This window comes from Mustela erminea, chromosome 20, assembly GCF_009829155.1.
Source record: "Mustela erminea isolate mMusErm1 chromosome 20, mMusErm1.Pri, whole genome shotgun sequence".
Taxonomy (NCBI): Eukaryota; Metazoa; Chordata; class Mammalia; order Carnivora; family Mustelidae; genus Mustela; species Mustela erminea.
The window spans coordinates 31,180,198-31,205,432 of NC_045633.1; the positions used below are offsets into that span (position 1 = coordinate 31,180,198).

General features: G+C 39.4%; 1 protein-coding gene across 1 annotated transcript in view; it reads left to right on the forward strand.

Moving 5' to 3' along the window:
• The window catches only part of LOC116581214 (cytochrome P450 3A12-like), a 56,344-nt gene that overhangs the window by 19,517 nt on the left and 11,592 nt on the right, over nt 1-25,235 (forward strand). Inside the window, exons 7-9 of the mRNA XM_032328302.1 lie at nt 651-799; nt 22,654-22,781; nt 23,824-23,890. Coding sequence (XP_032184193.1) covers nt 651-799; nt 22,654-22,781; nt 23,824-23,890 — 344 coding nt within the window. The remainder of the gene's footprint in view (nt 1-650; nt 800-22,653; nt 22,782-23,823; nt 23,891-25,235) is intronic.

A 25,235-nucleotide genomic window follows, 5' to 3' on the forward strand; every position in this document is an offset into this window, starting at 1 on the left:
ACTTAAAGGATGAACATTCTTAGTTCTTCTTTTTTCCAGAAATGAGTGCATCCTCAGGGCAATCTCAGATCAATGAAGATGAGACAGAGTGGGTCTTTCAGGAGACTTAGCAGAGGTGTAGAGAAGAAGGGATGGTGTTCCTGGCAGCACGGAACAGGGTGTTGGTGTTCTGTGATGTGCTGAAGAGAAATCAGCTCTGAGCACAGATATTCTGGTGAGAGAAGATCCAGATCAGTTTCATGGTTCATGACACCATGAGGAAGAGTTAATTATCCCACCATTTGTCCTGCTGAGACAGTGCTTAACCACCTCCTGCTGCCCATATTCAAAACACACTAGTGTAATTTGTCCAACTTTGGGTCTCTATGCCTTCATGACTGAGCTCCTTGAGCTCATAGGTGTGTCTAACATGTCACAGTGTCCCCATCATCTCTAGCACAATGCCAGCTACATCATTGGCACCTCACAATCACCTCATGAGTGAGTGTGATGGCACCTAGACTCTTCAGATGATGCAGCAGCTGGTTCTGAATGTGTGACATTTGTCTTGTCTGGACATCAGAATCTACAAGCCCTTTTGCTGCATGTGTTGGATAAGGACAGTAAAGAAATGGTGATTTTAATTACATATGTTTTTCTTTCTCTCACAGCGTCTTTGGAGCCTACAGCATGGATGTGATTACCAGCACATCGTTTGGAGTGAACATTGATTCCCTCAACAACCCACAGGATCCCTTTGTGGAAAATATTAAGAAGCTCTTAAAATTTGATTTCTTCAATCCATTTTTCTTCTTATTATGTACGTACAATACTAGTTTTCCTTTTTCCTTCCTTCCCCCTTTTCCCTTCTTTCTTTCCTTCCTCACTTTTTCCCTTCCTACCCTTCTACACCAATTTTACTGAGATAGAACTTCATCTAACATATATGTCCCCCTTTTAAAATGTACGATTCAATTTTTACAGTCTGAGTGTTCATTGTCCAAGGAATGGATAATGAAAATGTGGTATGTATATACCATGAAATCTTATTCAGCCATAAAAATGGAACGACATTCTCTATTTGGACAGTATGGTTGGATCCCAAGGGCATGATGACAAGTGAAATGAGTCCGACAGGGAAAGGCAAATACTATATGACCTCAATTACATGTGGAATAAAAAAAAAAAACAGTACAAGAAACCAAGTCCTACGAAAATGAGATTAGATTTGTGGTTGTCAGAGGCAGGGGTTGTGGGGTGGTACTTGAATGAAGGTGACCAAAGGTACACACTTTCAGGCATAAGATGGATGAGTACTGGACTGTAAACACAACACAGTGACTGTAGTTGACACTGCTGTATGATGTTTTGTAAGTTGCTAAGAGTAGATTGTAGAAGTTCTCATCATAATAGAAAATTTAGTTTTATAACTATATGAGATGATGGATGTTAACTAATCTTACTGTGCTAATCATTTTTTATATATGTCTGTCAAGTATATATAGTGTGCCTTATCATATACAGTACTGTATGTCTGTCATAATTCAAGGAAGCTGAAAACTCTGCTTAGTGCATTCAAAGATAACATGAAACTTTTACTGCAGTCAGTGGTTGGAATATTGTTGTCAACACAGAAATCCTGTACTATTTTTTACCATAATACCTCTTTTCAATTCTTTTGGGTATGTACTCAGAGGTGGAATTGTGAAGTAAATTTGCTATGTTTGTACAATGCTTTGTATTGTAACTTGCTATATTGCTAAGATATAGTGTGGTTAATTTAATAAGGAAGTGCCAAACTTTTCTCTACAATAGAGATACAATTTTACATTCCCACCAGAAAGTAAGAAGGTTCTGGTTTCTGTCCATCCTTGGTGCATTTGGTCTACACCTGTCTACCTTTTGGGTGATTGCCACATTAATGGTGTGAAGGGTATCTTATTATGGTTTTGTTTTGCATTTCTCTAGTGGCTAGTGGGGTTGAGCACATTTTTATATGCTTGTTGCTTACTTCATAACTTCTTTAGATAAATGTTTGTTCAAATTCTTGCCCATTTATAGTTTTGTCATTCATCTGTTTGTAAGAGTTCTCTGTATCTTCTAGATAAAAGCCCCTTATCAGATAGATGACTTGCAAATTTTCTCTCCCATTCTGTAGGTGTCTTTTCACTTTATGCTTTTCAATTTTCTTATGTTATGTTAGTCACCATAGAGTACATCATTAGTTTTTGGTGTAGTGTTTCATGATGCATTGTTTGCATATAACACTGTGTTCTTTGTAGTACAGTTTTTAATTTTGACAATGTATAATGCATTTATTTTTCCTTTTATTTTCTGTGATTTTAGGTCATATTTAAGAATTTCTTGTAAGATCTGAGGTCATGTGACTTGTCCCTGCACCATTTATTGAAAAGACCATTTTATTTATTTATTTATTTTTAGAATTTCTTTTTATCTTCTCTTTTAAAATTTATTTATTTTTTTTTTTAAGATTTTATTTTATTTATTTGACAGAGAGAGATCACAAGTAGGCAGAGAGGCAGAGAGAGAGAGACAGAGAGGAGGAAGCAGGCTCCCTGCTGAGCAGAGAGCCCGATGCGAGACTCGATCCCAGGACCCCGAGATCATGACCTGAGCCGAAGGCAGCGGCTTAACCCACTGAGCCACCCAGGCGCCCCAAAATTTATTTCTTTTCAGTGTAACAGAATTCATTGTTTATGCACCACACCCAGTGCTCCATGCAATACGTGCCCTCCGTAATATCCACCACCTGGCTCCCCCAACCTCCCATCCCCCGCCCCTTCAAAACCCTCAGATTGTTTTAATTCCATTGAATGGTATTGGAAACCTTCTCAAAATTCAGTTGATCATAAATACATGGGTAAAGTTTTGGACTCCAAATTTAATTTCATTGATCTATGTATCTCTCCTTGTGCTGGGACCACACAGTTATTTTTTAAGTATAAATAACTTAATTTTTATTATTTTTTTTACTTTTGGCAGAGTTTATTCATTAGTATATTAAAGGTGTATATATTTTTTAAATTTATCTTATTTTTCCAGTGTTCCAAGACTCATTTTTACACCACATTTATGCACCACACCCAGTGTTCCACGCAATATGTGCCCTCCTTAGTACCCACCACCAGGCTCACCTAATTCCCCACCCCTCTCCCCTCCAAAACCCTCAGTTGGTTTCTCAGAGTCTACAGTTTCTCATGGTTCTTCTCCCTCTCCTATTTCCCCCAGTTCACCTTTTTTTTTCCTCCCCTAATGTCCTCCGTGTTATTCCTTATGTTCCACAATATGATAATTGACTTTCTCTGCTTGACTTATTTCACTCAGCATAGTCTCCTCCAGTCCCATCCATGTTGATACAAATAACTTTTTTTTCAGGGTTCAGTGATTCATGTTAAGTATAAACACCCAGTAGCCATCATAGCATGTGTCCTCCTCAATACCAATCACCCTATTAACCCTCCCCCACACCTGTCTCCCCTTTGAAACCCCTAGATTGTTTCTTGGAGTCCATAGTTTCTCATGGTTCATCTCCCTCTTTAATTTCTCCCCTTTTGGATTTCCCTCCCTTCCCCTATAGTCCTCTGTGCCATTGCTTATGTTCCACATATGAGTGACACCATATGATAATTGTCTTTCTCTGTTTGACTTACTTCACTTAACATAATCCCCTCCAGTTCCATCCACGTCAATGCAAATGGTGGGTATTCATTCTTTCTGATGGCTGAATAATATTCCATTGTGTATCTGTACTACATCTTCTTTATCCATTCATCTGTGGAAGGGCATCTTGGCTCCTTCCACAGTTTGGCTATTGTGGACATTGCTGGTATGAACATTGGGGTGCCTGTGGCCCTTCTTATCAGTACACCTGTATTTTGGGGGTAAATAACTAGGAGTGAAATTGTTGGGTTGTAGAGAGCTCTATTTTTTTTAAGAGTGCATGTTTAATCCAACTTGATTCATTTTGTTTTATTTTATCTATTTTAATGTCTTGAGGAAACTCCGTACTGTTTTCCAAAGTGGCTGTGTCAGCTTACATCCCACCAACAGTGTAAGAGGGTTCCCCTCGCCAACATTATTGTTTCCTGCCTTGTCAATTTTGGCCATTCTAACTGGTGTAAGGTGGTATCTCAATTTAGTTTTGATTTGAATTTCCCTAATGGCTAATGAACATTTTCCCACATGCTATTAGGCATTTGGATGTCTTCATTGGAGAAGTGTCTGTTTATATCTTCTGTCCATTTTTTGACATGATTATCTGTTTTTATGGATGTTGAGTTTGAGAAGTTCTTTATAGACCTTGGATCAGCCCTTTGTCTGCAGTGTCATTTGCGAATATCCCCTCCTATTCCATGGGTTGCCTCTTTGTTTTGTTGATTGTTTCCTTTGCTGTGCAGAAGCTTTTGATCTTGATGAAGTCCCAAAAGTTCATTTTCACCTTTGTTTCCTTTGCCTTTGGGGCGTGTCTTGAAAGAAGTTGCTGTGGCCATTGTCGAAAAGGTTACTGCCTATGTTCTCCTCTAGGATTTTGATGGATTCCTGTCTCATATTGAGGTCTTTCATCCATTTTGAGTTTATCTTTGTGTATGGTATAAGAGAATGTGGACCACACTGTCTTTTTAAAAATTTTTTTAATAAACATATAATGTATTTTTATCCCCAGGGGTACAGGTCTGTGAATCGCCGGGTTTACACACTTCACAGCACTCACCATACCACATACCCTCCCCAATGTCCATAACCCCACCCCCTCTCCCGACTCCCCTCCCCCAAGCAACCATAAGTTTGTTTTGTGAGATTAAGAATCATTTATGGTTAGTCTCCCTCCAATCCCATCTTGTTTCATTTATTCTTTTCCTACCCACCAGGCCCCCAACGTTGCATCTCCACTTCCTCATATCAGGGAGATCATATGAAAGTTGTCTATCTCTGCTTGACTTATTTCACTAAGTATGATACCCTCTAGTTCCATCCACGTCATCGCAAATGGCAAGATTTCATTTCTTTTGATGGCGGTGTAGTATTCAATTGTGTATATATACCACATCTTCTTTATCCATTCATCTGTTGATGGACATCTAGGTTCTTTCCATAGTTTGGCTATTGTGGACATTGCTGCTATAAACATTTGGGTGCACGTGCCTCTTTGGATCATTACGTTTGTATCTTTAGGGTAAATACCCAGTAGTGCGATTGCTGGGTCATAGGGTAGTTCTGTTTTCCACTTTTTGAGAAACCTCCATGCTGTTTTCCAGAGTGGTTGCACCAGCTTGCATTCCCACCAAGTGTGTAGGAGGGTTCCCCTTTCTCCGCATCCTCGCCAGCATCTGTCATTTCCTGACTTGTTAATTTTAGCCATTCTGACTGGTGTGTGGTGCTATCTCAGTGTTGCTTTTTATTCTGCCTGGTGTGAGGTGGTTTCTCATTGTGGTTTTGATTTGTATTTCCCTGATGCCGAGTGATGTGGAACACTTTTTCATGTGTCTGTTGGCCATCTGGATGTCTTCTTTGCAGAAATGTCTGTTCATGTCCTCTGCCCATTTCTTGATTGGATTATTTGTTCTTTGGGTGTTGAGTTTGATAAGTTCTTTATAGATTTTGGTCACTAGCCCTTTATCTGATAGGTCGTTTGCAAATATCTTCTACCATTCTGTCAGTTGTCTTTTGGTTTGTTAACTGTTTCCTTTGCTGTGCAAAAGCTTTCGATCTTGATGAAATCCCAGTAGTTCATTTTTGTCCTTGCTTCTCTTGCTTTTGATGATGTTCCTAGGAAGAAGTTGCTGCGGCTGAGGTCAATGAGGTTGCTGCCTGTGTTCTCCTCAAGGATTTTGATGGATTCCTGTCTCACATTGAGGTCCTTCATCCATTTTGAGTCTATTTTTGTGTGTGGTGTAAGGAAATGGTCCAATTTCATTTTTCTGCATGTGGCTGTCCAATTTTCCCAACACCATTTATTGAAGAGGCTGTCTTTTTCCCATTGGACATTCTTTCCTGTTTTGTCAAAGATTAGTTGACCATAGAGTTGAGCGTCTAATTCTGGGCTCTGTATTCTGTTCCATTGATCTATGTGTCTGTTTTTGTGCCAGTACCATACTGTCTTGATTATGACAGCTTTGGAATAGATTTTGAAGTCTGTAATTGTGATGCCACCAACTTTGGCTTTCTTTCAATGTTCCTTTGGCTATTCGAGGTCTTTTCTGGTTCCATATAAATTTTAGGATTATTTGTTCCGTTTCTTTGAAAAAAATGGGTGGCGTTTTGATAGGGATTGAATTAAATGTGTAGATTGCTGTAGGTAGAATAGACATTTTCACAATGTTTGTTCTTCCAATCCAGGAGCATGGAATATTTTTCCATTTCTTTGTGTCTTCCTCAATTTCTTTCATGAGTACTTTATAGTTTTCTGAGTATAGATTCTTACCCTCTTTGGTTAGGTTTATTCCTAGGTATCTTATGGGTTTGGGTGCAATTGGGATTTAACTCCTTAATTTCTCTTTCTTCTGTTTTGTTGTTGGTGTAGAGAAATGCAACTGATTTCTGTGCATTGATTTTATATCCTGACACTTTACTGAATTCCTGTACAAGTTCTAGCAGTTTTGGAGTGGAGCCTTTTGGTTTTTCCACATATAGTAATATATCATCTGCAAAGAGTGATAGTTTGACTTCTTCTTTGCCGATTTGGATGCCTTTAATTTCTTTTTGTTGTCTGATTACTGAGGCTAGGACTTCTAGTACTATGTTGAATAGCAGCGGTGATAATGGATATCCCTGCCATGTTCCTGTCCTTAGCGGAAAAGCTTTCAGTTTTTCTCCATTGAAAATGATATTTGTGGTGGGTTTTTTTTTAAATTTTTTATTTTTTATAAACATATATTTTTATCCCCAGGGGTACAGGTCTGTGAATTACCAGGTTTACACACTTCACAGCACTCACCAAAGCACAAACCCTCCCCAATGTCCATAATCCCTCCCCCTTCTCACAAACCCCCTCCCCCCAGCAACCCTCAGTTTGTTTTGTGAGATTAAGAGTCACTTATGGTTTGTCTCCCTCCCAATCCCATCTTGTTTCATTGATTCTTCTCCTACCCACTTAAGCCCCCATGTTGCATCACCACTTCCTCATATCAGGGAGATCATATGATAGTTGTCTTTCTCTGCTTGACTTATTTCACTAAGCATGATACGCTCTAGTTCCATCCATGTTGTCGCAAATGGCAAGATTTCATTTCTTTTGATGGCTGCATAGTATTCCATTGTGTATATATACCACATCTTCTTGATCCATTCATCTGTTGATGGACATCTAGGTTCTTTCCATAGTTTGGCTATTGTGGACATTGCTGCTATAAACATTCGGGTGCACGTGCCCCTTTGGATCACTACGTTTGTATCTTTAGGGTAAATACCCAGTAGTGCAATTGCTGGGTCATAGGGCAGTTCTATTTTCAACATTTTGAGGAACCTCCATGCTGTTTTCCAGAGTGGCTGCACCAGCTTGCATTCCCACCAACAGTGTAGGAGGGTTCCCCTTTCTCCGCATCCTCGCCAGCATCTGTCATTTCCTGACTTGTTGATTTTAGCCATTCTGACTGGTGTGAGGTGATATCTCATTGTGGTTTTGATTTGTATTTCCCTGATGCCGAGTGATATGGAGCACTTTTTCATGTGTCTGTTGGCCATCTGGATGTCTTCTTTGCAGAAATGTCTGTTCATGTCCTCTGCCCATTTCTTGATTGGATTATTTGTTCTTTGGGTGTTGAGTTTGCTAAGTTCTTTATAGATTCTGGACACTAGTCCTTTATCTGATATGTCATTTGCAAATATCTTCTCCCATTCTGTCAGTTGTCTTTTGATTTTGTTAACTGTTTCCTTTGCTGTGCAAAAGCTTTTGATCTTGATGAAATCCCAATAGTTCATTTTTGCCCTTGCTTCCCTTGCCTTTGGCGTTGTTCCTAGGAAGATGTTGCTGCAGCAGAGGTCGAAGAGGTTGCTGCCTGTGTTCTCCTCAAGGATTTTGATGGATTCCTTTCGCACATTGAGGTCCTTCATCCATTTTGAGTCTATTTTTGTGTGTGGTGTAAGGAAATTGTCCAATTTCATTTTTCTGCATGTGGCTGTCCAATTGTCCCAGCACCATTTATTGAAGAGGCTGTCTTTTTCCCATTGGACATTCTTTCCTGCTTTGTCGAAGATTAGTTGACTGTAGAGTTGAGGGTCTATTTCTGGGCTCTCTATTCTGTTCCATTGATCTATGTGTCTGTTTTTGTGCCAGTACCATGCTGTCTTGATGATGACAGCTTTGTAATAGAGCTTGAAGTCCGGAATTGTGATGCCACCAACGTTGGCTTTCTTTTTCAATATCCCTTTGGCTATTCGAGGTCTTTTCTGGTTCCATATAAATTTTAGAATTATTTGTTCCATTTCTTTGAAAAAGATGGATGGTACTTTGATAGGAATTGCATTAAATGTGTAGATTGCTTTAGGTAGCATAGACATTTTCACAATATTTATTCTTCCAATCCAGGAGCATGGAACATTTTTCCATTTCTTTGTGTCTTCCTCAATTTCTTTCATGAGTACTTTATAGTTTTCTGAGTATAGATTCTGTGTCTCTTTGGTTAGGTTTATTCCTAGGTATCTTATGGTTTTGGATGCAACTGTAAATGGGATTGACTCCTTAATTTCTCTTTCTTCTGTCTTGCTGTTGGTGTAGAGAAATGCAACTGATTTCTGTGCATTGATTTTATATCCTGATACTTTACTGAATTCCTGTATAAGTTCTAGCAGTTTTGGAGTGGAGTCTTTTGGGTTTTCCACATATAGTATCATATCATCTGCGAAGAGTGATAATTTGACTTCTTCTTTGCCGATTTGGATGCCTTTAATTTCTTTTTGTTGTCTGATTGCTGAGGCTAGGACCTCTAGTACTATGTTGAATAGCAGTGGTGATAATGGACATCCCTGCCGTGTTCCTGACCTTAGCGGAAAAGCTTTCAGTTTTTCTCCATTGAGAATGATATTTGCGGTGTTTTTTTCATAGATGGCTTTGATGATATTGAGGTATGTGCCCTCTATCCCTACACTTTGAAGAGTTTTGATCAGGAAGGGATGCTGTACTTTGTCAAATGCTTTTTCAGCATCTATTGAGAGTATCATATGGTTCTTGTTCTTTCTTTTATTGATGTGTTGTATCACATTGACTGATTTGCGGATGTTGAACCAACCTTGCAGCCCTGGAATAAATCCCACTTGGTCGTGGTGAATAATCTTTTTAATGTACTGTTGAATCCTATTGGCTAGTATTTTGTTGAGTATTTTCGCATCTGTGTTCATCAAGGATATTGGTCTATAGCTCTCTTTTTTGGTGGGATCCTTGTCTGGTTTTGGGATCAAGGTGATGCTGGCCTCATAAAATGAGTTTGGAAGTTTTCCTTCCATTTCTATTTTTTGGAACAGTTTCAGGAGAATAGGAATTAGTTCTTCTTTAAATGTTTGGTAGAATTCCCCCGGGAAGCCGTCTGGCCCTGGGCTTTTGTTTGTTTGGAGATTTTTAATGACTGTTTCAATCTCCTTACTGGTTATGGGTCTGTTCAGGCTTTCTATTTCTTCCTGGTTCAGTTGTGGTAGTTTATATGTTTCTAGGAATGCATCCATTTCTTCCAGATTGTCAAATTTATTGGCGTAGAGTTGCTCATAGTATGTTCTTATAATAGTTTGTATTTCTTTGGTGTTAGTTGTGATCTCTCCTCTTTCATTCATGATTTTATTTATTTGGGTCCTTTCTCTTTTCTTTTTGATAAGTCGGGCCAGGGGTTTATCAATTTTATTAATTCTTTCAAAGAACCAGCTCCTAGTTTCGTTGATTTGTTCTATTGTTTTTTTGGTTTCTATTTCATTGATTTCTGCTCTGATCTTTATGATTTCTCTTCTCCTGCTGGGTTTAGGGTTTCTTTCTTGTTCTTTCTCCAGCTCCTTTAGCTGTAGGGTTAGGTTGTGTACCTGAGACCTTTCTTGTTTCTTGAGAAAGGCTTGAACCGCTATATATTTTCCTCTCAGGACTGCCTTTGTTGTGTCCCACAGATTTTGAACCGTTGTATTTTCATTATCATTTGTTTCCATGATTTTTTTCAATTCTTCTTTAATTTCCCGGTTGACCCATTCATTCTTTAGAAGGATGCTGTTTAGTCTCCATGTATTTGGGTTCTTTCCAAACTTCCTAATGTGGTTGAGTTCTAGCTTTAGAGCATTGTGGTCTGAAAATATGCAGGGAATGATCCCAATCTTTTGATACCGGTTGAGTCCTGATTTAGGACCGAGGATGTGATCTATTCTGGAGAATGTTCCATGTGCACTAGAGAAGAATGTATATTCTGTTGCTTTGGGATGAAATGTTCTGAATATATCTGTGATGTCCATCTGGTCCAGTGTGTCGTTTAAGGCCTTTATTTCCTTGCTGATCTTTTGCTTGGATGACCTGTCCATTTCAGTGAGGGGAGTGTTAAAGTCCCCTACTATTATTGTATTATTGTTGATGTGTTTCTTTGATTTTGTTATTAATTGGTTTATATAGTTGGCTGCTCCCACGTTGGGGGCATAGATATTTAAAATTGTTAAATCTTCTTGTTGGACAGACCCTTTGAGTATGACATAGTGTCCTTCCTCATCTCTTATTATAGTCTTTGGCTTAAAATCTAATTGATCTGATATAAGGATTGCCACTCCTGCTTTCTTCTGATGTCCATTAGCATGGTAAATTCTTTTCCACCCCCTCACTTTAAATCTGGAGGTGTCTTCGGGCTTTAAATGAGTTTCTTGGAGGCAACATATAGATGGGTTTTGTTTTTTTATCCATTCTGATACCCTGTGTCTTTTGACAGGGGCATTTAGCCCATTAACATTCAGGGTAACTATTGAGAGATATGAATTTAGTGCCATTGTATTGCCTGTAAGGTGACTGTTACTGTATATGGGCTCTGTTCCTTTCTGATCTACCACTTGTAGGCTCTCTCTTTGCTTAGAGGACCCCTTTCAAGATTTCCTGTAGAGCTGGTTTGGTATTTGCAAATTCTTTCAGTTTTTGTTTGTCCTGGAAGCTTTTAATCTCTCCTTCTATTTTCAATGATAGCCTAGCTGGATATAGTATTCTTGGCTGCATGTTTTTCTCGTTTAGTGCTCTGAAAATATCATGCCAGCTCTTTCTGGCCTGCCGCGTCTCTGTCGATATGTCAGCTGCCAATCTAATATTTTTACCATTGTATGTTACAGACTTCTTTTCCCGGGCTGCTTTCAGGATTTTCTCTTTGTCACTGAGACTTGTAAATTTTACTATTAGGTGATGGGGTGTGGGCCTATTCTTATTGATTTTGAGGGGCATTCTCTGAACCTCCTGAATTTTGATGCTCGTTCCCTTTGCCATATTGGGGAAATTCTCCCCAATAATTCTCTCCAGTATACCTTCTGCTCCCCTCTCTCTTTCTTCTTCTTCTGGAATCCCAATTATTCTAATGTTGTTTCGTCTTATGGTGTCACTTATCTCTCGAATTCTCCCCTCGTGGTCCAGTAGCTGTTTGTCCCTCTTTTGCTCAGCTTCTTTATTCTCTGTCATTTGGTCTTCTATATCACTCATTCTTTCTTCTGCCTCATTTATCCTAGCGGTGAGAGCCTCCATTTTTGATTGCACCTCATTAATAGCTTTTTTGATTTCAACTTGGTTAGATTTTAGTTCTTTTATTTCTCCAGAAAGGGCTTTTATATCTCTCGAGAGGGTTTCTCTAATATCTTCCATGCCTTTTTCGAGCCCGGCTAGAACCTTGAGAATTGTCATTCTGAACTCTAGATCTGACATATTACCAATGTCTGTATTGATTAGGTCCCTAGCCTTCGGTACTGCCTCTTGTTCTTTTTTTTGTGTTGAATTTTTCCGTCTTGTCATTTTGTCCAGATAAGAGTATATGAAGGGGCAAGTAAAGTACTAAAAGGGTGGCACCAACCCCAGGAAAATATGCTTTAACCAAATTAGAAGAGATCCAAAATCGTGAGGGGGAGAAAGGGGATAAAAAGAGGTTCAAAAAGGAAGAAAGAAAGAAAGAAAAAAAAAGAAGAAGAAAGAAAAAAAAAAAAGAAAAGAAAAGAATTTAAAAAAAGAGAAAACACCTAAGAAAAATGTAAAAAAGAAAAAATATATATATTAGATAAACTAGTAAAAAATCGTTAAAAAAGAAAAAGGTAACAGTTAAAAAAAAAAATTTACCCGAAGGCAAGAAAAAAAAAAAAAACCAAAAAATGAAAAAGAAAAAAATTAAATTAACTGCAAGACTAAAAAAAAATCACAGGGAAAAAGCCATGAGTTCCATGCTTGGCTTTCTCCTCCTCTGGATTTCTGCTGCTCTCGTTGGTATTGAAACCGCACTCCTTGGTAGGTGAACTTGGTCTCGGCTGGATTTTTTGTTGATCTTCTGGGGGAGGGGTCTGTTGTAGTGATTCTCAAGTGTCTTTGCCCCAGGTGGAATTACACCGCCCTTACCCGGGGCCGGGGTGAGTAATCCGCTCGGGTTTGCTTTCAGGAGCTTTTGTTCCCTGAGCGCTTTCCGTAGAGTTCCGGAGGACGGGAATACTAATGGCGGCCTCCTGGTCTCCGGCCCGGAGGAGCCGAGAGCCCAGGGCCGCACTCCTCAGTGCGCCCTCAGAGAACAGCGCCCAGTTACTCCCGTCTGCCCGACCTCCGGCCGCGCTCCGAGCTCTCCGAGCCTGCGACCGGTTCAAGGTAACCCCGAGCTGCGAGCTTACTGTCGGCTCTGTCTCTGTAGCCGGCTTTCCCGTTCCAATACCCGCAAGCTCTGCGACACTCAGACACCCCCGATCCTTCTGTGACCCTGCGGGACCCGAGGCCAGGCTGACCCCGTGTGGGCTTTGCCCCGGGTAGCCTCTGGAGCGATGTCCCTCAGCGGAACAGACTTTTTTTTTTTTTTTTTAAAGATTTTATTTATTTATTTGACAGACAGAGATCACAAGCAGGCAGAGAGGCAGGCAGAGAGAGAGGAGGAAGCTGGCTCCCCGCTGAGCAGAGAGCCCGACGCGGGACTCGATCCCAGGACCCTGAGATCATGACCCGAGCCGAAGGCAGCGGCTTAACCCACTGAGCCACCCAGGCGCCCAGAACAGACTTTTAAAAGTCCTGATTTTGTGCGCCGTTGCTCCGCCGCTTGCCGGGAGCCGGCCCCTCCCCCCGGGGTCTATCTTCCCGTCGCTTTGGATTCACTTCTCCGTCAGTCCTACCTTTCAGAAAGTGGCTGTTTTTCTGTTTCCAGAATTGCTGTTCTTCTTCTCTTCGATCTGCTGATGGATTTTCAGGTGTTTGCAATCTTTAGATAAGCTATCTAGCTGATCTCCGGCTAGCTGAAGTAGTCTCAGCCTGCTACTTCTCTGCCATCTTGACTCCTCCTCCTGTGGTGGGTTTTTCATAGATGGCTTTGATAATATTGAGGTATGTGTCCTCTATTTCTACACTTCGAAGAGTTTTGATCAGGAAGGGATGCTGTACTTTGTCAAATGCTTTTTCAGCATCGAGAGTATCATATGGTTCTTGTTCTTTTATTAATGTGTTTATCACATTGATTTATTTGTGGATGTTGAACCAACCTTGCAGCCCTGGAATAATCCCACTTGGTCGTGGTGAATAATCCTTTTAATATACTGTTGGATCCTATTGGCTAGTATTTTGGTGAGAATTTTTGCATTTGTGTTCATCAAGAATATTGGTCTGTAATTCTCTTTTTTGATGGGATCCTTGTCTGGTTTTAGGATCAAGGTAATGCTAGCCTCATAAAATGAGTTTGGACGTTTTCCCTCCATTTCTATTTTTTGGACAGTTTCAGGAGAATAGGAATTAATTCTCCTTTAAATGTTTGGTAGAATTCCCCTGGGAAGCCGTCTGGCCCTGAACTTTTGTTTGTTTGGAGATTTTTGATGACTGTTTCAATCTCCTTACTGGTTATGGATCTGTTCAGGTTTTCAGTTTCACCTGGTTCAGTTGTGGTAGTTTATATGTCTCTAGAAATGTATCCATTTCTTCCAGATTGTTGAATTTGTTGGCATAGAGTTGCTCATAGTATGTTCTTATAATTGTTTTCATTTCCTTGGTGTTGGTTGTGATCTCTCCTCTTTCATTCATGATTTTATTTATTTGCGTCCTTTCTCTTTTCTTTTTGATAAGTCTGGGCAGGGGGTTATCAATCTTATTAATTCAAAGAACCAACTCCTAGTTTTGTTGATTTGTTCTTTTTTTTTTGTTTCTATTTCATTGATTTCTGCTCTGATCTTTATGATTTATCTTCTCCTGGTGGATTTAGGCTTTCTTTGTTGTTCTTTCTCCACTCCTTTAGGTGTAGAGTTAGGTTTTGTATTTGAGACCTTTCTTGTTTCTTGAGAAAGGCTTGTACTGCTATATATTTTCCTCTCAGGACTGCCTTTGCTGTGTCCCAAAGATTTTGGAAGGGGAGGTGAACCATGAGAGACTATGGACTCTGAAAAACAATCTGAGGGGTTTTAAGTAGTGGGGGGGTGGGAGGTTGGGGAACCAGGTGGTGGGTATTAGAGAGGGCATGGATTGCATGGAGCACTGGGTGTGGTACAAAAAGAATGCATACTGTTAAGCTGAAAATAAATAAAAAATAAAAGTAGGTCCACCCCCGTCACCTAATAGGAAAATTTACAAGTCTTAGTGACAAAGAGAAAATCCTGAAAGCAGCCCGGGAAAAGATGTCTGTAACATACAACAGTAAAAATATTAGATTGGCAGCAGACTTATCCACAGTTCAAATTCTTTCAGTTTTTGTTTGTCCTGGAAGCTTTTTATCTCTCCTTCTATTTTCAATGATAGCCTAGCTGGATATAGTATTCTTGACTGCATGTTTTTCTCATTTAGTGCTCTGAATATGTCATGCCAGTTCTTTCTGGCTTTGTTGATTTTGAGGGGGTTTCTCTGCACCTCCTAGATTTTGATGCTTGTTCTTTTTGCCATATTAGGGAAATTCTCTATAATAATTCTCTCCAATATACCTTCTGCTCCCCTCTCTCTTTCTTCTTCTTCTGGAATCCCAATTATTCTAATGCTGTTTTGTCTTATGGTGTCACTTATCTCTCGAATTCTCCCCTTGTGGTCCAGTAGCTGTTTGTCTCTCCTTTGCTCAGCTTCTTTATTCTCTGTCCTTTTGTCTTCTATATCATTAGTTCTTTCTTCTGCCTCATTTATCCTAGCAGTAAGAGCCTCCATTAAAAAAATTTTTTTAAATTTCTTTTCAGCATAACAGTATTCATTGTTTTTTGCACCACACCCAGTGCTCCATGCAATCTGTGCCTTCCTTAATACCCACCACCTGGTTCCCCCAACCTCCCATCACCTGCCCCTTCAAAGCCCTCAGATTGTTTTTCAGAGTCCATAGTCTCTCATGGTTCACCTCCCCTTCCAATTTCCCTCAACTCTCTTCTCCTCTACATCTCCCCATGTTCTCCATGCTTTTTGTTATGCTCCACAAATAAGTGAAACCATATGATAATTGACTCTCTCTGCTTGACCCGTTTCACTCAGCATAATCTCTTCCAGTCCCGTCCATGTTGCTACAAAAGTTGGGTATTCATCCATTCTGATGGAGGCATAATACTCCATAGTGTATATGGACCACATCTTCCTTATCTATTCGTCCATTGAAGGGCATTTTGGTTCTTTCCACAGTTTGGTGACCATGGCCATTGCTGCTATAAACATTGGGGTACAGATGGCCCTTCTTTTCACTACATCTGTATCTTTGGGGTAAATCCCCATTACTGCAATTGCAGGGTCATAGAAGAGCCTCCATTTTTTATTGCACCTCGTTAATAGCTTTTTATATTTCAACTTGATTAGACTTTAGTTCTTTTATTTCTCCAGAAACGGCTTTTATATCTCCAGAGAGGGTTTCTCTAATATCTTCCATGCCTTTTTCAAGCCTGGCTAAAACCTTGAGAATTGTCAGTCTGAACTCTAGATCTGACATATTACCAATGTTTGTATTGATTAGGTCCCTAGCCTTCGGTACTGCCTCTTGGCTTTTGTTTTTGTTTTTGTTTTGTGGTGAGTTTTTCCTCCTTGTCATTTTGTCCAGATAAGAATATATGAAGGAGCAAATAAAATACTAAAAGGGTGGCAAAGACCCCAGGAAAATGCGCTTTAACCAAATCAGAAGAGACCCCAAATCTTGGTGGGGGTAGAAAGGGGATAAAACGAGGTTCAGAAAAAAAATTAGAAAAGAAAACAAATAAAGAAAAAATATAAAAAAGAAAAAAATACACATATATTAGACTGGTGACTAGAACAGGGTCACCCACTTAATTTTGGGAGTATTATCGTCTCTTAGAAGAAATTACCTCTGAAAAACAATCTGAGGGTTTTGAAGGGTGAGGGGTGGGAGGTTGGGGGAACCAGGTGGTGGGTATTGGAGAGGGCATGGATTGCATGGAGCACTGGGTGTGGTGCAAAAACAATGAATACTGTTACGCTGAAAAGAAATAAAAAACAAAAAAAAAAAGAATGAAAAACGTATATAAGGGTAAAACACAATGAAGGGATGGAATATGCCTATAAAGATGAAAAAAATTTTTTTTCATTTATTTATTTTCAGCATAACAGTATCATTATTTTTTCACCACACCCAGTGCTCCATGCAATCCGTGCCCTCTATAATACCCACCACCTGGTACCCCGACCTCCCACCCCCCCGCTACTTCAAACCCCTCAGATTGTTTTTCAGAGTCCATAGTCTCTCATGATTCACCTCCCCTTCCAATTTACCCCAACCCCCTTCTCTCTAACTCCCCATGTCGTCCATGCTTTTTGTTATGCTCCACAAATAAGTGAAACCATATGATAATTGACTCCCTATGCTTGACTTATTTCACTCAGCATAATCTCTTCCAGTCCTGTCCATGTTGCTACAAAAGTTGGGTATTCATCCTTTCTGATGGAGGCATAATACTCCATAGTGTATATGGACCACATCTTCCTTATCCATTCATCCGTTGAAGGGCATCTTGGTTCTTTCCACAGTCTGGCGACCGTGGCCATTGCTGCTATAAACATTGGGGTACAGATGGCCCTTCTTTTCACTACATCTGTATCTTTGGGGTAAATACCCAGGAGTGCGATTGCAGGGTCATAGGGAAGTTCTATTTTTAATTTCTTGAGGAATCTCCACACTGTTCTCCAAAGAGGTTGCACCAACTTGCATTCCCACCAACAGTGTAAGAGGGTTCCCCTTTCTCCACATCCTCTCCAACACATGTTGTTTCCTGTCTTGCTAATTTTGGCCATTCTAACTGGTGTAAGGTGATATCTCAATGTAGTTTTAATTTGAATCTCCCTGATGGCTAGTGACGATGAACATTTTTTCATGTGTCTGATAGCTATTTGTATGTCTTTATTGGAGAAGTGTCTGTCCATATCTTCTGCCCATTTTTTGATATGATTGTCTGTTTTGTTTGTGTTGAGCTTGAGGAGTTCATTATAGATCCTGGATATCAACCTTTTGTCTGTACTGTCTTTTGCAAATATCTTCTCCCATTCCGTGGGTTGCCTCTTTGTTTTCTTGACTGTTTCCTTTTCTGTGCAGAAGCTTTTGATTTTGATGAAGTCCCAAAAGTTGATCTTTGCTTTTGTTTCCTTTGCCTTTGGAGACATATCTTGAAAGAAGTTGCTGTGGCTGATATTGAAGAGATTACTGCCTATGTTCTCCTCTAGGATTCTGATGGATTCCATCTCACATTGAGGTCTTTTATCCATTTTGAGTTTATCTTTGTGTATGGTGTAAGAGAATGGTCGAATTTCATTCTTCTACATATAGCTGCCCAGTTTTCCCAGCACCATTCATTGAAGAGACTGCTTTTTCCACTGTATATTTTTTCCTGTTTTGGAAAATTAAAAAAAAATTTCTATAAAAGGAGTTGACAAAGTAAGTTAGTTGGGAGAATAAAGAAAAAGAAAGTGGAGAGAATTTGCTCAGGCTTGAGACTAGAACAAGCCTGGAGCTAGATTTAGGGTATATTTGGATCTATTAAAAGAAGTTGTACCCCAAATTTTTTAGAAGAAGAAACCCAATGTGTATACAAAAAATAAAGTTAAATACAATGAAGGATAAAATATGACTATAATAATGAAGGTTCAAAAAAGGTTATTGTTATTAATTTTTGAAAGGTATTGTTAAGATAAACTAGTTTAAAAATGTTAAAAAGGAAAGGGTAAAAGTTAAAAAAAATTTAGCGGAAGAAAAAAAATTAAATTAACTGCAAGACTAAAGAATCATGGGGAGAAAGCCATCAGTTCCATGCTTTGCTTTCTCCTCCTCTGGAATTCCGCTGCTCTCCTTGATAAGTAGGATTTCTTGTTGATCTTCTGGGGGAGGGGCCTGTTGTAGTGATTCTCAAGTGTCTTTGTCCAAGGCAGAATTGCACCGCCCTTACCAGGGGCAAGGCTAAGTAATCCGCTCAGGTTCGCTTCCATAGCTTTTGTTTCCTGAACACTTTCTGTAGAGTTCCGGAGGATGGGAATGAAAATGGCGGCCTCCCAATCTCTGGCCCAGAGGAGCTGAGAGCTCAGGGCCCCACTCCTCAGTGCGCCCTCAGAGAAAAACGCCCAGTCACTCCCATCTCCCTGGCCTCTGGCTGTGCTCCAAGCTCAACTAGTCTGTGACTGGTTCAAGGTAACCCTGAGCTGAGAGCTCACTCCTCAGCTCCGTCCCTGTAGCTGGCTTCCCTGCTCTAATACTTGTGAGCTCTGTGCCACTCAGACACCCCCAATCCTTCTGTGACCCTGAGGGACCTGGGGCCATGCTGACCCCGTGTGGGCTTCACCCCAGTTTAGCCTCTGGAGCGATGTCCCTCAGTGGAGCAGATTTCTAAAAAGTCCTGATTTTGTGCTCCGTTGTTCTGCTGCTTGCCAGGAGCCAGCCCCTCCCTGCGCTGGACCATGCTGTCTTGATCATTATAGCTTTGTGCTAAGTTTTGAAACTGGAAGTTGGAGTTCTATAATTTTATTCTTTTTTCTTTCAAGATTGTTTGGTCATTCTGGGTTCTTATAATTCCATATGAATTTTAAATTCAGTATGTCAATTTCGACAAAGAAGCCAACTAGGATTCTGATAGGGAATGCATTAATCTCTAGATCAACTTGAGGAGTTATTGCCATCTTGACAATATTAAGTTCTAATTCATGGTCATTAGATATTTTCCATTTACATAGATTTTCTTTAATTTATTTCAACAATACTTGTGGTTTTTAAAGTATAGCACTTCGCTGACAAAAAAAAATAAAGTATAGCACTTCTTTCATTAAATCTGTTCCACATTCTGCAATTAAACCATTTTGCTCTCAGTTTATATATATATATATATATATATATATATATATATATATATATTTTTTTTTTTTTTTAAAGATTTTATTTATTTATTTGTCAGAGAGAGAGGGAGAGAGAGCGAGTACCGGCGGACAGAATGGCAGGCAGAGGCAGAGGGAGAAGCAGGCTCCCTGCCGAGCAAGGAGCCCATTGCGGGACTCGATCCCAGGATGCTGGGATCATGACCTGAGCCGAAGGCAGCTGCTTAACCACCTGAGCCACCCAGGCGTCCCTCAGTTTATATTTTTAGGGAGCTATCAGTTAATATATTTCCTTGTTTAAAAAAAAAAAAGCTAGGGGTGCCTGGGTGGCTTAGTGGATTAAGCCGCTGCCTTCAGCTCAGGTCATGATCTCAGGGTGAGCCCCGCATCTGCCTCAGCATCCCTGCTGAGCAGAGAGCCTGCTTCCTCCTTTCTCTGCCTGATTCTCTACCTACTTGTGATCTCTCTCTCTGTCAAATAAATAAATAAAACCTTAAAAAAAAGCTATTCCTAAGTATTCAGTTCTTCTTGATGTTATTGTAAAGGAGTTGTATTCCTAATTTCGCTTTTGGATTTTTTATTGTAGTTTATGAAATACAATTGATTTTGTATGTTGATCTTGTATTCTGAAATCCTACCAAACTGGTTTATTATTTCCAATAGACTCCTATTGCATTCCTTCAGATTTTCTATGTACAACATTATGCTCTCTGATAATAGAGATGTTTTTACTTCTTTATTTCCTCTATGAATAACTTGTGTTTCCCCTTCCTCCCTCCCTTCCTTCCTTCCTTCCTTCCTCCCTCACTCCCTTTCCCTCCCTCCCTCCTTCTTCCTCCCTCCCTTCCTTTTCTTTCTTTCTTTCTTTCTTTCTTTCTTTCTTTCTTTCTTTCTTTCTTCTTTCTTCTTCTCTCTCTCTTTTTTTGCATATATTTCCTGGCTAAAACTTCTAGTACAATGTTGAATAGAAGGGTGATAGAGACATCCTCATTTTGTTTAATCTTATGGGTAAGTGCCCAGTCTGTATCCAATAAGTGTGGTGTTAGCTCTGAGTTTTTCATAGATGCCCTTTATCAGATTGAGGACATTCCTTTCTGTTTCTAGTTTGTTGAGTATTCTTATTGCCAAATTGTGTTGGATTTTTGTTCTATACTTTCTCTGGATGTATTGAGATGACTGTGTGGTTTTTAAAAATATTTGTCATTCTATTGTATTATATAAACTGGAATAGCTGGGATAAACCCCTCTTGGTTATAGAATATCCTTCTTTTGATATGTTGCTGCGTTCAGTTTGCTTGTATTTTGTTGAGAATTTGAGGATCCGTGTCATAAGATACATTGGTCTGTAGTTTTCTTGTTTTGTAATATCATTGTCTAGTTTTAGTATTAGGGTAATACTGGCCAAGTAGAATGAGTTTGGAAGTGTTCCTACCTCTTCTATTTTTGGAAGAATTTGTGAACAATTGGTGCTGATTGCACTTTAAATATTTGCTAGAACTCACCTGAGAAATCGCCTGGAACTGAGCTGCTTTTTTGTCAGCAGTTTCTTCACTACTAACTCAGTCATTTTATTTGTCTTTCAGATTGCCTCTGTGTGTGCGTGTGTGCGTGTGTTGTTTGTGTCACTTTCCAGTTTCTCTTTTTCTAGGAATTTTTCCATTTCGTCTAGTTTTTTGGCATTCTCTGGTTCATAGTATTCCCTATAGTCCTTTTTAGTTTTGTAATGTCAGCAGTAATCTCCTCTTTCACTTCTGATGACAAGTAATTGGAATCTCTTCTCCTTTTTCCTTGATTGTCTAGCTAAAGGTCTTTTGAAAGAATCAGCTTTGCTTTCTTTGAATTTTCTCTTGTTTTTTATTCTCTATTTCCTAAGTTTCTGCTCTTGTCTGTATTATGTGCTTCCTTCTGCTTGCTTTTAGTTTAGCATGCTCATATTTTGGGCATTTAAAAAAATAATTTATTTTTAAATTTCTTTTCAGTGTACCAGAATTCATTGTTTATGCATCACACCCAGTGCTCCATGCAATCTGTGCCCTCCATAATACCCACCACCAGGCTCACCCAACATCCCACCCCTTGCCCCTTCAAAATCCTCAGATTGTTTTTCAGAGTCCATAGTCTCTCATGGTTCGTCTCCCCCTCCAATTTCTCCCAACTCCCTTCACCTCTCCATCTCCCCATGTTCTCCATGTTATTTCTTATGCTCTACAAATAAGTGAAACCATATGATAATTGACTCTCTCTGCTTGACTTATTTCACTCAGCATAATCTCTTCCAGTCCCGTCCATGTTGCTACAAAAGTTGGGTATTCATCCATTCTGATGGAGGCATAATACTCCATAGTGTATATGGACCACATCACCTTATCCATTCGTCCATTGAAGGGCATCTTGGTTCTTTCCGCAGTTTGGTGACCATGCCCATTGCTGCTATGAACATTAGGGTACAGATGGCCCTTCTCACTATATGTATCTTTGGGGTAAATATACAGTTGTACAATTGCAGGGTCATAGGGAAGCTCTATTTTTAACTTCTTAAGGAAACTCCATGCTGTTTTCCAATGTGGCTGCACCAACTTGCATTACCACCAACAGTGTAAGAGGGTTCTTTGGCATGTTTTTGACAGAGTATTGGGTCATATATTTGAAATCTTGGTTTTCTTTAAAGATAGGCATATATAATGAAAAATTTCTTTCCAGCCATTGCTTTTGCTACATCCCATGAGTTTTGGTATGTGGTTTCCTCATTTTTGTGTTCTCCAAGTAATTCTAAAATGCACTTTAGATTTCTTCTTTGCTGACTGGCTATATAAAAGTGTATTGTGTAATTTCCACAGATTCATGGGTTTTCCATGTTAGTTGTGTTCTTGTTTTCTAATTTTATTCCGTTGTAGTTGAAGGGCATACCTATGTATTATTTTCATCCAGACACAATTTCTTAAACAGTGTGATAAATCAAAGTAACATATTATGGTCTGGTGTTTCCAAATATTCTCTAGTCCAAAAATAAAAGTCTAAGAGATCTGGGAATGTAATCCCATTCCTTTGGCTCTGACTGCTCTAGTGGTGGCCCATGTGTGTGACTTGCTCTGATTCAGCCATTGGCTTGAAAGTTCAAGTAAAGTTCATAACTCCTGATATGAATGAATCCTGATGTCTTTTAATCCTCAGTTGGTAGAGGAAATTATACATGCTCCAGGGAAATTTAACAATTTCATTGATATTTCCATTGTTTTTTTTTCTTATAGTACTGTTTCCATTTCTTACCCCAGTTTTTGAAATGTTAAATATCTCACTATTTCCAAAAAGTGTTATTGATTTTTTCAAGAAATCTATAAAGATGATGAAGGAAAGTCGCCTCCAAGATAAACAAAAGGTAAATCCAATGGTGGTTACATGTGCATATTCACCTTTGATCTTTTATTGAGCTGTATACATCTGATGTGCATGCTACTAAGTATGTTTTCATGGTAAATAGAGAACTCTAGAGTTTAGGGCAAGAGATTTCTAACACTTTAGAGAGAAAGAAGAAGGTAGAGGTCAGGAGAGGCAATAAGATGAGTCAGCTGATGTTTAAAATTCAAGAATAAGCATGCCAACTAGTATGTCACTGCATCAGTTTGGTGAGGGAAAAACTAACACTTCCCTTCAATAAATGGTCATAACATAAAAATTATGTGTACAATCATTTTCCTGGTAGTATAATTTTGCCATATCTTATGATGGCAAAGAATCCCTTCAATTCCAAGCCTCTTTTCTTACCCATTCTCTGGTGGAAGTTCTCCCCAGGCACCTGCTTATGTTAAATTTGAGGCTGTCATGGAGTGAACAGGTGTCTTCTTTGGGCACTGAGGCTGCAATCTGGCCAATCAGGCTTTGCCTTCCTGAAGCCTGGTGGCCAGCACTAGGATGTGTGCAGGACAGGGAGACAGAGCTGGGTCCGCCAGGATGTCTCTGAGGATTGTGCAGAGCTCTGGGAGGGTGGGACATTGGAAGATGCTGACACAGAAGCTTCCTGTGGAATTTACAGAGGCCGGGGATTCATATATATGGCCATTCATTAATAATTGAGGCTGAAAAAACAAACAGACTAAAATCAGATACTTCCTCCTGAGCTAGTAGGTGTGATAGGAGAGGGAGCAGGCAACTCTTGGGCCAGGAAGCTGTATTCAAAAGCCAGAGAAGCTGAGGAACAGAGAGAGCAAGAGCCAAAAAGCAGTGGGACATAATGGCTGGATTCCTGTCAGGGAAATATAGTGCTCTCTAAGATTTGTTGCTGGACATTTTTGTTCACTGATGTCTCTGACAATATTAGTTAAATTTCCGGGTGTAAAGGCATCATATACTTAGGAAAGAAGTTAGTATTTCTGGCTTCACAAGTGACTTTTTGTCATTGAAATGTCTCTTTCTGTGTCCAGCACCGAGTGGATTTTCTTCAGCTGATGATTAATTCCCAGAATTCCAAAGAAATAGACACCCATAAAGGTAAGCCAGGAGAGCTACAGAGGGCTCTTGATGGGGCAGCCCAGAGACAGGAGATATTTCTCAGATACAGAGGAAGATTTTTAGCAGATGAAATATCAGAAAATTGAAGGAAGACACATGTTCAGATACAAATGGTAGCCAGAGCCTTTTTCAGAAGAATACAGCCACAATTTGTTCAAAGCTCAAAGAGCAATGATAGACAAAGCTCTCAGTGGTCTGCCACATGGGGGCTTGTTTGCAATGGCTATCCTCCAGCCTAATCTAGGCCCGCTGAATCAGAACCTCTGCCTGGATATTCACATCAAGGTTTCATCACATCATGAGGCACCTGGCTGCAGTATTGGTGACCTTCACTTGGAACACTTGGTTAAACTTGTGTTCACTGGCTTAATCTACTGCAAGTTTGTCTTTTACTTCTGTAATTAAGAAGTAACTGGTGCAGTATGACTTTGTGACTGTGTATATATGGTGTTTCTCTTTAAGTCATCACCTATTACTTTTATCATCCATGGATGGTATTTGACTAGAATCATTATTACTATGATGGTTGCAAATGATGGCTTTCTACTTCCGCCATTGCTTCTACATTAGGAGTGATAGTCCATTGTTAGGGTCAGCTTTCCATTCACCATAAATTATTGTATTTGTTTATTTATTTTTTATTTTTATTTCTATTATGTCCAATTAGCCCGCATAGAGTATATCATGAGTTTTTAATGCAGTGTTCAACAATTCACTAGTTGCGTATAACATCCAGTATTCTGTATTTGTCTATTTATATATGTCAGTATGATCTCATATATTACTAACTTAGTCTTTTATATAATTTTTTATTTGGATTGTTAATTTTCTCAGATTTGTCCTCTGTAAACACTTTCTTTTGGCCTCCTGTGTACTTTATTTTTTCCTTTCAACTTCTTTTTTATGTATTCAGTAGACTTTATTTATTTAAAGATTTATTTATTTATTATTTATTTTTATATATTTCATTATTTAAATATTTAAATATTAATAGATTATAAAATTATAATATTTAATTGTAAATTATTTTGTTATTTAAAGAGAGCAAGAGAGAGAGAACACAGGAGAGGGAGCAGCAGACAGAAAGAGAAGCAAGCTCCCTGCAGAGAAAGAAGTCTGATACAGAACTTGATCCTAGGACTCTGGGATCATGACCTGAGCTGAAGGCAGAAGCTTAACTGACTGAGCCACACAGGTGTCTCAACAGACTTTATTTTTTATAGCAATTTTAGGTTCACTGCAAAACTGAGTGAAAGACACAGTGATTTATCCCATATTCCCCCTGCCCCACTTACATGCAGCATCCCCCTCTATTAAAATCCCA